This window comes from Bubalus kerabau, chromosome 16 (genome assembly GCF_029407905.1).
Source record: "Bubalus kerabau isolate K-KA32 ecotype Philippines breed swamp buffalo chromosome 16, PCC_UOA_SB_1v2, whole genome shotgun sequence".
Lineage (NCBI taxonomy): Eukaryota > Metazoa > Chordata > Mammalia > Artiodactyla > Bovidae > Bubalus > Bubalus kerabau.
Window position 1 is genome coordinate 67,739,829 of NC_073639.1, and position 13,760 is coordinate 67,753,588.

General features: G+C 53.5%; 1 protein-coding gene, 1 long non-coding RNA gene and 1 other non-coding gene across 4 annotated transcripts; 2 read left to right on the forward strand and 1 right to left on the reverse strand.

The window, feature by feature from the left end:
* The first annotated feature begins 2 nt into the window (after nucleotides 1–2).
* MMAB (metabolism of cobalamin associated B) lies at nucleotides 3–10,612 on the forward strand. Of its 2 annotated transcripts, XR_008703324.1 has the most exons (10): nucleotides 3–236; nucleotides 1,740–1,801; nucleotides 2,433–2,526; nucleotides 4,233–4,290; nucleotides 6,747–6,819; nucleotides 7,055–7,152; nucleotides 7,715–7,779; nucleotides 9,063–9,263; nucleotides 9,546–9,605; nucleotides 10,219–10,295. XR_008703324.1 is itself a non-coding variant. In XM_055549934.1 (9 exons), the coding sequence occupies exons 1-9, from the start codon at nucleotides 121–123 to the stop codon at nucleotides 10,316–10,318; spliced, it is 726 nt and encodes a 241-aa protein (XP_055405909.1). In that variant the 5' UTR covers nucleotides 14–120; the 3' UTR covers nucleotides 10,319–10,612. The 2 variants fall into 2 exon arrangements, 1 of the variants encoding a protein (XP_055405909.1); XM_055549934.1 differs by lacking the exon at nucleotides 9,063–9,263 and having other exon boundaries at nucleotides 14–236; nucleotides 10,219–10,612.
* On the forward strand, nucleotides 2,234–2,306 carry TRNAE-CUC (transfer RNA glutamic acid (anticodon CUC)). The gene has a single exon. It is a non-coding gene; the product is annotated as a tRNA-Glu (tRNA).
* Nucleotides 2,534–5,819, reverse strand: LOC129629726 (uncharacterized). The gene is made up of 3 exons (XR_008703325.1): nucleotides 5,223–5,819; nucleotides 2,885–3,111; nucleotides 2,534–2,637 (listed from the first exon to the last, which is right to left on the reverse strand). It is a non-coding gene; the product is annotated as an uncharacterized LOC129629726 (long non-coding RNA).
* Nucleotides 10,613–13,760: the final 3,148 nt, after the last annotated feature.

Here is a 13,760-nt window from a genome sequence, read left to right on the forward strand (position 1 = left end):
GAGAGCCCCGGACCAATAGAAGACGATGGCTGAGCGGTGGCGCGGCCGGCGGTAGGTGGAGTCACCTCGGAACCTGGACGGGAAGCTGGTGGGGTCAGCCCTCGACTAGATCCCTGGGGCATGGCCGTCTGGGGCGCGGGAGGTCGCCTTGGCTTGCGCGGGTGCCTTGGAGCCCGCAAGCTATTGTGTCCCCGTTTCCAGAGCCGCGGCCCCCAGGGCGTGGAAGACGGGGACAGGTGAGTATCTGGCTGAGAAGTTAACTCAGACACCTGACCTGACTTGTGTTGTCGTCGCCGTGTTTCCGTCACACCGATGGGAGGTCACCGCAGCAATCGCCAGGTGACGTCCTCTTTAATCCTGACGTCAGCATGGCAACGTGGCCTCGGGGGAAACCAGAGACCAAGATTTCTTAGCACGAGACAAGTCCAAACGGAACCCAGCATCCATCAGGACCGGGCATAGCCCACGTGAACCAGGAGGGTCATCTTGCTTGGCCTCACAATCAGTAGGGGTCCTCAGTTCGGATCTTAACCTGTCTGCAAAGCAGTCAAGACACAGAGAGACACCAGCGCGTTGTAAAGATGGCTCTCATCACATACCTTGAAACTAGCATCCCATCCCGGACCTCAGAATCTGACTTAGTACTGAATTAATATGTTTTATAGATCCAGTAATTCAACCTCTGAATAACCTTTTAATGTCACATTTTAATGTTGAAGTCTGTATTAAAGGTGTTGCTATTTGAAAATGCCTCTTTTTGAACCCTATTTTGGCAATTCTCCATTTCAGAGTATACTTGAAGCTTCATAGTATGAAGGGGTTTTTTTCCCCTTTCAAGAGCCCTTGTCTTGGGACTTCCCTGGTTTTCCAGTGAAAGTGAAAGTCACTCAGTCGTGTCTGACTCTTTGCGACCCCATGGACTATGCAGTCCATGGAATTCTCCAGGCCAGACTACTGGAGTGGGTAGCCTTTCCCTTCTCCAAGGGATCTTCCCAACCCCAGGATTGAACCCAGGTCTCCAGCATTGCAGGAGGATTCTTTACCAGTAGCTGACCAATCTCCCAATGCAGGGGGCCTGGGTTCCATCCCTAGATCCCACATGCTGCAACCAAAGATTCCACATGCTACAGTGAAGATGAAAGAAACCATGTGCCCAACTAAAGATCCAGTTCATGCAAATAAATAAAAGTAAATATTTTTTAAAAAGAGAGTCCCTGGCTTGGTAGAACGGAAGTGATGGTTTGGGGTTGCAGAATAAGTCTTGGGCCAGAATCCAGCCCTACTGCTTCTTCCCTGGGTGACCTAGAAAGGTGAGTCTTATCCTGTGAGCTACAGATTCATTAAACATAAAATGAACGTCATAGATAGTGCCTCCCTTTGGGGCTTGGGAATATTCCAGGGATAATACCAAGAGATAATGCCAATAATTCACTTAGCACAGTGCAGAGACTAGGAAAGTGGTCAATCAATTCTTTCAGCAAATATTTATTGAGTGTCTTCATTGAGCAATGTAGTACATCAGCTACTCTGCAGGTACAGGTGTGACAAGACACAGAACTGGCCCACAAAGGGCTTAAAACTAAGAGGAACAGAGGGGAAAGATTTCAAGAGATCCAAGCTGAAGGGGTAAGTTCTTACACTAAGGTACAGGTAGCAAACTGTGACCCACTGAAGAAGGTGTCTCCCTGGGTATTTCATATATCCTCACTCACCAGCTCTTGATGTGTATTTCTCCTTAGGCCACAGCCTTCCTCGAAGACTCCCAAGGTCCCCAAGATCTACACCAAAACAGGAGACAAAGGTAGGGTGGGGACAGGTGAAAAATGCAAAGGAAGAGATGGCAGATTCCATCTTAAAGTTCTTCCATATTCTTTGCAGACATTAAAAAGTATGTGACAGATCTCAGTAGGCATCACCCAAGTGTGATGCGAAACGAAAGATGCCCCAGATAAATTAAATGACAAAAGCAAGTTGCAGAACAATCCAGAGTTGGGATGCATTGGATAAAAGTGTGTGTGTGTGTGTGTGTGTGTGTGTGTTTATATGTGTGTTCAGAAAGGCAATGTGAAAGGTTACACCTTGGACTGTTACCTGAGAGAGAGATTGAATAGTGAGAGAGAGGAATGAACAGGCAGGCTTTCATTGTTTCCTGTACATATTTTTATCCTATCCTGTTATCTTTTGTAACAAGTGTATATTGTTTTGATAATTTAAAATCTGTCAGAACGGGATTTCCCTGGTGGTCCAGTGGCTAAGACTCTGCACTCTCAATGCAGAGGGCCTAGGTCCAATCCCTGATCAGGGAACTAGAACCCACATGCTGCAACTAAGACTCAGTGCAGCCAAATAAATCAATAAATATTGAGGGGGAAAAAAGAGTATATCAAGATTAAAAAAACTCTTTAATTTGGGAAGCAAAATATTTCTCTCAGGGTTTTCTAGCACCTTCACTGGAGAAAGAAGATCCAAAGACGACCAGGTGTTTGAAGCCGTGGGAACTACAGATGAATTAAGTTCAGCCATCGGGTAAGGAGGACAGGATTGACCTTGAGGTCGGGTATGAGTGGGTCATTAGCAGGTGTGACTGAGGTGCGGCCCTCCAGAGCCAGTCCTGGAGGCTGCTTGCCCTCGATGAACCTGGAGGCGCAGGGGCAGCCAGTCAGTTCCTAGGCTGCGGGCTGCGGACCCCCTTCACCCTTCCTGTCTGCTCGTGTGCTGCCTTCTGTCCCCGGCTGTGTGCCTCACCCTTCCCTCCCTGCTCCCTCACTGTGCTCATGACTTAGAAGATGGACTTGGGGAAGTCATCAGGATTGGCCAGGCCTTGCTGGGGTAACAGTGCCCACGTCTCATGACTTGCACCACCAGAGATATTTCATCCTCTTACTTCAAGCCTGTCCTGGGTTGGGTGTGTTTCTCTGCATGGCCTTCACTCTGGGACTCAGGCTCGTGGGACAGCTTCTGTCTGGAACACGATTACTGGCATTGGCCAGTAATCACAACAGAGGGGAAGAGAGATCAAGGCAATGCCCATGCTGGTTCTTAAGGCTTCCATGAAGTGACACGCCATCTCTGCTCATGTTTCATTGGCCAGAGTCAGGCACGTGGACACACCTGCCAGCGGTGGGGTGGGAGGGGCAGCAAATATTAGAGAACAAGGTACAAGCCACTCAGGAGGCTGTTGGCAGTGTGAGCTGCAGTTACTGTCAGTGCTTGTTCTTCAGCTCTGCTGAGGCCTTGCGGGTGAAGGTCACGGTAATCAGATGGACCTGGGTTCAAATTCTCACACACTTCTGACTGGCTGTGTGACTTCAGGCAGATCACCTGGCCTCTCTGAGCCTCAGTTTCCTGTTCTGTCAAATGATCATAGTAAAAGTATCCAATCTCATTGGGCTCTTGTGAGGATGGAATGAGAGAGTTCCATGGTCCCCCCCTTTAGGTAGCTAGCACTAATCACAATGCTAGCTATTATCATTATTATTAATTATTAAGACCTACTTGTTCAGGGCTGCCAGTTCTCAATGACAGGCCTGACTAAATAAGGTTTTCAGGATGGATAATGGGAGGTGGAGCTAGACTGCCCGCAGAGTAGAGGGCAGACCCCTTGGTGCATGTGGGAAGAGTGTGGAAAAGGAGAGGTAGACACGAGATGAAGCAGGCAGAGGGCTGGGAAGGTGGATTCTGGCATCACTGGCTGTTCAGAATTAGCCAATCAGCAGCCCATCATCCTTCAGGTGACATGGGGCCGGGGCCTGGCCAAAACTCAGCTATGGATTCTTCTGCCTGTGTCAGCTCTGTTCATATGAATCACCTGGACCCGGTCAGAGGAGGCACTGAAAGAGTTGTTGGCTGGATGAGTGATACGAAAAACAAATACCCCCAATCATATGTAAGGTTATGATGTTATAAAAACATTGTCAACAAAAAAATAACCCCTTTCCTGTGATAGCTCAGTTAGCAAAATGGTCTGTCACCTGAGAAGGTATTACCTTCCAGCAAGACAGGGCTTCCCTGGTGTCTCAGATGATAAAGAACCTGCCTGCAGGTTCGATCCCTAGATGGGGAAGCTCCCCTGGAGAAGGGAATCTCTACTCACTCCAGTATTCTTGCCTGGAGAATTCCATGGACAGAGCAGCCTGGTAGGCTACAGAGCTCAAATACTAAGCGACTAACCCTCAAGACAGGGCCTAGGGATGTTATATTTGAGGCAAATTCTTTTTCCTTTTTCCTTGTAGGTTTGCTATGGAATTAATTGCAGAAAAGGGCCACCCGTTTGTGGAAGAGCTTCAGAAAGTGAGTAACATTCTCTTACCGGGAGCTGGGATTTTTTTCAACCCCGAGGCCTGGTGGCCATAACTGGAATTGCCATCTGACCATCACTTCCTCTCTGTGTCACCTGGGACTAGTCACTTTCCCTCTGTAAGCTTCAGTTTCTTCATCTATAAGATGGGAACACACAGAGATCACCCTCCCTCACAGGTGAGTGAGGAGGCTTGCTCTCAGAGGGAAATGTGAGGTCAGCGGTCTCAGCCCAGTTCTGCCCCTCAGGGCACATGGGGCAATTTCCGGTGATGTTTTCAGTCATCACGACTGGAGGTGGAAGTGCTGTTGGGGTCTGGTGGGTGGAGGCAGGGAAGCAGCTAAACATCGTACAACGCACAGGACACCCCCCAATCCCCACCCCAGAGGATGACCTGGGCCAAAGTGTCAGTGGCTGTGAGGTTGAGAAACGCGGGAGGCCCAGCCACGGGGAGCCCTGGGTAGGGGGGTTAGTAGGGTTCTTAGAATGACTGCTCTGTTCCTTAAGAGGCAGCCAGGCTTTGGCCCTCAGAGAGGACTTCAGAAATGGAGGCAGGGCTGCCACCCCTAGAGGACGAAAGACACCCCAGGTTTCAGTCTACATGCTGACCTGAGTCTGCTGCTCCCTGGAGGGTCAGCCCTCGGCCCGCTTCAGTTCTCCAGGCCAGACTGGAGCACAAGGGGGCCCCCGGGAGCAGACGCAGGGCAATGAGGGGCTGCCCAAGGTTGGGAGGCCTAAAAGCTGGAACGCTTTATGAACGCGGCACCTCCTGTGTGAGGGAGGCTGGTCTTCAGCCTCATTGTGAGGAAGTGTTGGCACCCACAGCAGTCGTTTCTGGTCTGCTGTGCCCACCTCTGAGCAGGGTTTGCCTGGGGGCAGGGGGGTGCAATGACATGATGAGCCCCCCTTACTTTAGGCCACATACTTTGAGTGACACTTTCGACATCATCTTCTCCAGCGCTGCTCAGGTCACCCACCCCAGCCTCCAGCTGGTGCCTCTCCCAGGCTCCCACAGCTCCTGCGCTTCTGCCTCTGAAGTGAAAGTGAAAGTGTTAGTCGCTCAGTCGTGTCCAACTCTTTGCGACCCCATTGACTGTAGCCCGCCAACCTCCACTGTCCATGGGATCTTCCAGGCAAGAATACTGGAGTGGATTGCCAGTTCCTTCTCCAGAGGATCCTCCCGACTCAGGGATCTTCCCAACCCAGGGATCGAACCCAGGCCTCCCACATTGCAGGCAGACGCTTTACCATCTGAGCTACCACAGATACGAATCACCAGGCGTATGGCCTGGGCGCCCTGAGGGTATGGACTGTGACTTATTCTCCTAGGCTGCCCCAGGGCCTATAGAAGGCCAGGCAGCCTGTTCCCAGCGTTCCCTGCAGAAGCCCGTGAGGTGGAGGCCAGCTTTCACATCTTACAGAGGACAAAAGCAAGGCTCAGGCCGAGGCCCTGCAGCCAGGAATCCCAGCGGGGCTGGGGTCTGATTCCCAGGCAGCGGTCACCTCTCTCCAGCCCCAGCATGAACGCTGCATGTGGCCAACGGCAGGGTGGGACTGTGAAGTCACTTTGCACCAGAAGCCGGAAGCCATGGAGACACCACATGGTCATATAACTGAAGCACAGTCTGCGGCCTGGTGGCTCAAGGAGCTCTGTCCTGCTTCCAGCACTCTGCCATGGTGGCCTTCTCATTAGAGGGCAGATCTGTCCTGTCCAGTTTAAAAAGCACTGTCAGGCTTTCCTGGTGGCTCAGTGGTAAAGAATCTGTCTGCCGATGCCGGAGACACAGGTTCGATCCCTGATCTGGGAAGGTGCCACATGCCACAGAGCAACTAAGCTTGTGCACCACAACTTCTTGAGCCTGCGTTCTCGAGCCCGCGCGCCGCAACTACTGAAACCGGAGCCCTAGAACCCGTGCTCCGCAACAAGAGAAGCCACGGCAATGAGAAGCCCAGACCCCGCCACTAGAGAGTAGCCCCCACTCGCCACAGCTCGAGAAAAGCCCACGCAGCAGCAAAGACCCAGCACAGCCAAAAACAAATTATTGAAAAAGAAGAAGAACATAGATCAAAATAAAAAGCACTGCCACCTTGGGTCTCTCGGCCCAGGTGTTTTAGGTTAGAAAACCAAGGCCGTCAGGTTAGAGAAAAGAAAAAAACCTCACCGGGCCCCTGCCTGTGGGAGAGGAAGTTCGGGCAAGAGGATTCTTCCTAACCACCCCGGGCCTTTGATGCTCACTGTCTGCGTCACCCAGATGTCCCCAAGGGAGCCAGGTCCCTTGCCAACCAGGGCAGATGTTCTGCAGGTTCAGACAGTTTGCTAATAGCCTTTAAATGCTGGCTCCTTAGCGATCTGCCAGCCCTAGCCCAGCAGCTTCTGCGCATGGACGCAGGGGACCTTGCGTGACGGGCATGACGAGGTTCTCATCTGCGCCCTCCTTTTCTCCCCCAGATCCAGTGCTCCCTGCAGGATGTTGGCTCTGCCCTGGCGACTCCGCGCTCCTCAGCCAGGGAGGCTCACTTAAGTAAATCTCTCCCTGAATGCACCGGGTGTCTGCTCAGAGGGCCCTGTGGGGGCCCAGGGAACCCTCTCCTGGGATGCACCTGGGACCCCTGTCAGCCTGGCCTTGCAGCCTGAGAGGGAAGGTGCCTCTGAGCCAGTGGAGTGGTTTGTGGGGCACCTGGATGGAAAGGAACAGGCAGGCTCCTGTGATACTGGGGCCGTGGCCTCACGCAGTGCCGGTCTCCTTGGCTCCGCAGAACACGCCACGTTCGAGGCGGGGCCCATCCTGGAGCTGGAGCAGTGGATCGACAGATACTCTCGCCAGCTGCCCCCGCTCACCGCTTTCATCCTGCCTGTAGGTACCCGGCTGCCTCAGCCTGCAGGGTGGCTGTGGGTGCATGTGTTGACCCCAACACACCAGCAGTGACGAAGTCCCCCTCTTTAATGTGTAACGGTGACAGAAGCTGTCCCCCAGCCCCCGAGTCCCCTCCAGACCTTCACTGGTCCCATTCCCACCCCTGCCCGCCTTAGAGAGGGGTACCCAGAAGCTTCCCTTGAGGTTCAGACAGTAAGAATCTGCCTGCAGTGCAGGAGACCTGGGTTCAATCCCTGGGTCGGGAAGATCACCTGGAGAAAAGCATGGCAACCCACTTCAGTATTCTTGCCTAGAGAATCCCATGGACAGAGGAGCCTGGCAGGCTGCAGTCCATAGGGTCACAAAGAGTCGGACATGACTGAGTGACAACACCCAGAGACTACGCCCCGGTAGGGCCCCTGGAGGCAGAATACTACCCTGGGTTAGGGGCAGGGTGAGCCTGCATGTCCGTCAGTCCGTCCGAGCTTCCTGTCTGCAGTGGGCACCCCCAGCCCCCTCAACCCCATCCCCACTCCAGCCAACACCCGCTTCCTTCTTTCAGTCGGGAGGCAAGAGCAGCTCCGCGCTGCACTTCTGTCGGGCCGTGTGTCGCCGAGCCGAGAGACGGTACGGGGCCCCCGGGAGTGGGTGGAGCACAGTGGTCCCTGGTGAGATCAGAGCTGGTGCTGAAGCGGACAGCTTCAGCAACTGGGGAGCAGGGGAGGCCCAGCGGGTCTAGTTGATTAATCATAATGATAATACCACTCAGGTGGGGTGAAATTCAGCCTTCAGTGAAGGCTCCCCATTCTTCAGGTTAATTTAAACAGGAGGGGGCCTCTGCTGAGCAGAAAGATCGAAAAGCTCCACAGCACGATGAAAGCTGTGATAGAGGGCGCTTGGCCCCAGAGTGACCCAGCCTCGGACTGGGCCTGGGGGAGAATGGTGGACAGAGTGCCCGGGGCGAAGGGGCAGCAAGGGCAGAGGCAGCAGCCTGCGCCGAACGCACAGAAAGGAGGCTGAAGGTCTGGTCCAGAGTGAGGGGCGTGGGGCACAGTGAGGCCGGAGGCTGAGCCGAGGCCAGGCCGGGCAGGGTCTCCTGCACCCAAGGGCTCTGCCTTTATCCTGAAAGCTGATGACTGGCTCTAGGCCATGGGGTGAGACTTCTGGGTGCTGGGTGGAGAAGGGCCCAGACCAGCCAGCCACCTGCTGCCCCCGTCCCCAAATTCAGAGTCAGAGAGGAAGGAACCTCCCAGAACTTGCTGACAGCCTTATTAAGGAAACATTAAAGGAGCAATTGCAGGGACTTCCCTGAGGGTCCAGTGGCTAAGACTCACGTTCCCAACACAGGGGGCCCAGGTTTGATTCCGGGTCAGGGAACTAGATCCCACGTGCCGCAACTAAGAGTTCACGTGCCACCACTAAAAAGATCCCACCTGCTGCAAGTTAAGACCCAGAGCAGCAAAATAAATAAATATTAAAAAAAAAAATACTGCATGCCACAACAAAGATTGAAGAGCCCATCTAAAACCCAGCACAGTCAAATAAATATTGAAATAAATAAAAGAGTGATTGTGCAGAATCTCCATTTAACACGATCCATAGGCCAGGCTGCCACCCAGCTTTACAGAAAAACGACGATAAAGACAATAAAATGTCTGTATACAACAGACGAGGCCGTGCTGGGAGCTTCGTATTCATTATTTCATTGATTCCTTGTGGTAAGCTTGGAAGAGAGGTGGTGGCAGTCCCCACTCTGCCGGGGTCAGGAAATGGGGGCTCAGAGGTTACACCGTGGCCAGGGTCCCCTGGGTGGTCCATGGCAGAGTCCAGGCTGGAGCCCAGGTGTGTCTGCTCCAAACCTGAGCACTGTCCATGGCCCCATGTCATGAAAGTTTCACTTTTCATGAAAGGCTCTTGGACCCAAGTGGTTTGTAAAGGGACGCTGGGTCACAGAAGAGCTTCAGCTTCAGGAGAAAAGAGTCATTTGCCCAGAGCCGTCCACGTCAGCAGTGCTCATAGTAGCAAAAACGTGGAGACGGTCCAAAGAAAGGTCCGACAGCGGGAACTGGCCAAGCAGAGGAGGGTCCTCAGGACACCAGACCTGTGTCCAGGTGACAAAGCCCCTGGGGGAGGGGACATAAACCTGGGACCTCGGTTTGGGGTGCGCACCTCCCAGCAGGGGTTATGCGGCAGAGGTGATGGGCCCCGGAGGGGCTGCCATGTCGTTGGCCCTCATCCCCAGTGAGCGCCCTTTAGAACGTCTGCGCACAGGCTGGCGAGGACGCCCGGTCAGACTGCGGCAGGAGGCAGATGCTGGCTCGGGACGCAGCCCCGGGCCCCGAGCGTGTTGAGCCCCTAACACCAGCGTAACGCTGTGCCTCCTCCTCTTCTAGCGTGGTGCCTCTTGTCCAGACGGGTGAGACCGATGCAAACGTGGTCAAGTTCTTAAACAGGTACTCAGATGGGATCTGAAGAGCCTGCCAGAAAACGCAGGCACATTGTGGGGAGTGACGACCACACATTAGCCTCCCTCATTCATTCGCTTCAGTTGTGCTGAGGTTGAGAAGCCGGCCCTAGGCCCCCTCAGCTCAAAGTGAGTTTCTCAGTCAGCAGTGCCAGCATCGCCTGGGCGTCGCTTACACTTGCCAAATCCAGGCCTGGCCCAGCCGGTCCTCTGCAATCAGAATCTGATCTGAGTGTCACCAGGATCCCCGAGGGACTTGTGTACATGCCCCAGTTTGGGAGGCACCAGGCCTCGTCGTCGGAAGGTGCAGAAAGCAGGGACGGGGCCCAAAGTCGCCAGCCCCGTGAGGCCGGGCAGGCCAGCGGCCTCTTCCTGCGGAAACCGCCCCAGCCCTGGCGCCAGAGCTGGGTGCCAGGCTCGCACGGAAGCTGGCCTCGCGTGCCATCCATCAAGCCCGGGTTGGCTGAGCACCCGCTGTCCTGCCCAATGCTCCTGGGGGCATGTGATTGATATTTCCTCCTTGAAGGCTCATTTAGGGAGGACCCGGTTAGCATTGATCTCTCATTTCAGTCCATTCTGTTTGCCTGCTTCTGCCCCTCCAGACTCAGCGACTATCTCTTCACATTAGCCAGATACACAGCCATGAAGGAAGGGAATCCAGAAAAGATATACAAGAAAAATGACCTGTCGGACCGCACCTGAGGCTCTGGGAAAGAATGGAAGTGACAATGGTGAAGGGAAGACTTCGCCCTCGCATCCTGATCCCTGAAGATCTCACCCACAGGGACCAGAAGCTGGTCTTCTGTGCAAACCCGGCTTCCTTCACAGCCCTGTCCCTTCCTTTGGGAGCTGTGGCTGGTGGAGAATCCTACCCTCCTCCCCTGGGCTCTCCTCGGTCTTTGAGGAAGTGGGAATGAAGTCAGTGTTGCAGGAAAGAAAAAGTGATTGCTTCATCGAGGAACCAAGCAGAAAAAAAGAATAAAAGTGGGAAAGGCTTGCACCGTGTATGTGTGTATGTGTGTGTGTGAGAAAGAGAGAGAGAGAGAGAGCGCGCGTGAGGCCTTCCACTGGCAACTCTGGCTGTCCGAGGATTTGGAATGGTACCAGAGGGCTTTGGAAATGTAATTGTGATTTACCTGTGCCAAAGGGGCTTTAAATGTCACATTTATAAAGGGGAAGGCAGACAGGATTTGGAGGTTAGTCACCTCTGAGCCACTCATCACAGGCGGAGGATGGCTGCAGACTGGCAGGCGAGGCCTCGGAAACACTTGGACTTGAAGTGTGTGCGTGGCGGGGGTGTGACCTGGGGAATCTTCTTTCAAAGGGAGTCTCCCTGCATCAGGGGCCAGAGACCCCCGCAAGAGAGGGAGACTGCCGCTTTGAGGGGGGCATGTCCTGCCCGGGGCGGCAGCGTCCAGGGCCAGAGGTGGAGTGCCTTCAGCTTCAGAGAATAAGCTCTTACGGTTCCAGCGAGGCTGACACAGACCAGACCGACTTCTCTGATGTTGCACTTGGCTGGTTTATCCCTCTGAGATCCAGACCACGGCTGTATTTTATTTCAGTTGTCACCGCGGCTCCCTCCCGCTATGAAGCGACACGGCCCGCGCCAGCTGTGTCCTTGGGAAGGGAGATATTTATGAAGAGCGAGGCGGCAGCCCTGAGATCCTGAAGGTTCCACACCGCTAATTGCAGGAAACGAGTTGGGAGGGGCAGGCTCGCACAGTCAGGGCGGAAAGGTCCAGTGAACTCCATCCGGCCATCGGTCATTAGCATGAAGGGCGGGAAGGCGGGTCCCTCCAGCCATCCTTGCCAGCAAGTCAGCAAACAGTAAAATGATGAGTTTTGTGCTTGCCCCTGCTTTCATTCTTAACCAACTTGCCTGCTCATTTCGCTGGAGGGAACATCACATCTCCCCTCTGGGTCCTATTGTTCCTGGACTTGGGCAAGGGTAAGGTGCAGGCGACCGTGAGTGACAGCGAAATCCCTCCAGGAAGCGGCCCTGACCAGCAGCTGGCACCAGGTCTGGTGCGCAGCATGCGGCTTGGCTGGTGTGAACAGAGCTGAGAATGGCACAGAATAGGCTAAAGGCAGTTTGTGGCTGAGCGGGTGGGCACTCAGGCTGGGCTGGGGAGGGGTATGTTCCAGGAGCTCCTAGAATCCGTCAAGTCACTTGATCTTTCCTGCACCTCAGCATCATCCTAGAAGGAGCAGGTTGTACATAATAAACAGTCCTGCACTCCTTACCATGGTAGACCATCCTACAAAGGACAAGAGAAGTGGTTTGAGTAGATAGCGTCCTCAAGGGCTAATCTTTGAAATAAGGCCTTTTGCCTGTAGCCAAATCCACGCCCCACCAGCCCTTGCTGGGAAGGGCTGTCACAGGCCAGATGGTAGCCCCAGGTTCCCAAGTCCCAACCGCTCCACACCATCCCTTCCATTGTGAACATCTCTGAGAAACAAACACTCGAAGAGACAAACATCCCCGAGAAACGTTCAGATGCAGGCTTGTTCTGTGCCTGACACAGCCACGTGGCAGCCAGAAGCAAAAGGAAGAATGTGTTCATCCCCCAAACACTCCTCAAAAGATCCTCCTGGGTCTGGAACCCAGTGGGAAAAGTTAACAAAACTCCACAATCAAAACATGATTGTAAACAGAGCCTGTTTACAGCCCCTGTCAACCCTCGTAAATGATTGTTTCCATCACACAGTAACAAGGGTCGGGGGAGAAAGGGCAGGCAGTTTTTATTTATAATTGTGATACCTTATCGATCATAGTTTTTTTTGCATGATTTTGATTTTTAAAAAATTATGGCATGAAAGCATTATTTCTCTTGCTTCCTGGATTTGGAGGCATTTCCATACAGTTTGCACCCAAGAAAGTGCTCTACCTGCCTCCTGCTGGTCCTGGTCTGGCTCTCAGGAATGTATTTAGTGCCACAGCTGGAGGTGGTTGGATATACCAGCGGCGAGAAGCCCACCAGGTGGCATCACTGAAGGGTTGACATGCCAGGCCCCGGGCCGGGGGCTCCACCGACATCATCTTGTTGAAATCACCCAGCAGCCCCAAGGGAGGCACCGTCTGTGTCCTCCTAGCAGTGGAGGAAACAGACTTGAGAACCAACTCGTGTCAGGGAGTCCAATGCCAGGATGTGGGCCCAGGACGTGGCCCTGTGACTCCTGGCCGGGTGCCCCTCCCCCTGCCGCCACTTGACAGTCATTTTGATCATGACCTGGGCCGCAGAGAACAATGTCAGGCACTAATAGATTCTGCTGTCTCATTTCTCAACCTAGTTTCCCTTAACTGATATTTCATGGCTATTGTTAATGTGCATTTTTTTCACCGAGTAATTTTCACAGCCCGAACTTGTAACACATCCCAATGACAAACGTCCCTGGTACTGAATCCCCCCCGTCAGCTGCAATGTCACCCTCATCTCCTCCCTACCCCGCCCTGACACCTTTCTCCGACAACCCATCCAGTTTTATGATCCCTCTGTCCCAGTTATCACTACTGAACCTTTAAGAACCCAGACGCGTTTCAAGTTTAATTGAATAAAATCCTTTGTGTAATAAATTCCACATGAACGCTATATAAATCAGTGCCTGGGAGGCTTTGTGCCTCATCCCTCCCTTCAGGCCGGTCTGATCTTGCTTACAGAGGGGACCGAGGCCTCCTTTGCAGCCCAGCTAGGGTGCGGGGTTCATTTGCCTCGACCTGTCGCTTTTCTTCTCTGGGAGTTCATCATGGGAGACAGTGCTTGGATGTGAGCTGAAGCAGGAGACGTGCTGGCTGGGGACATAGCATTTGGGAGGTTGGGGGGTACCCAGGAACTTTGGGGGGTGTCCTGGTGTTTACCCATCCACAGATTCATAAGTTTCTTTTAAACATTTATTTATTTGGCTGCGCTGGGTCTCAGTGGCAGCACACAGGATCTCTGATCTTCACTGTGGCATGCGAGGTCTAGTTCCCTGAGCAGGGATTGAACCTGGGTCCCCTGCATTGGGGAGAGACAAGTCTTAACCACTGGACCACCCAGGAAGTCCCCAGATTCAGAGACTTGGGATGAAGGCTCTGTGCACCTTCTCCCTGGATAGACACAGACACACAGGTGTTCACAGTCTGTGTACAACCTGAAGAGGTCTG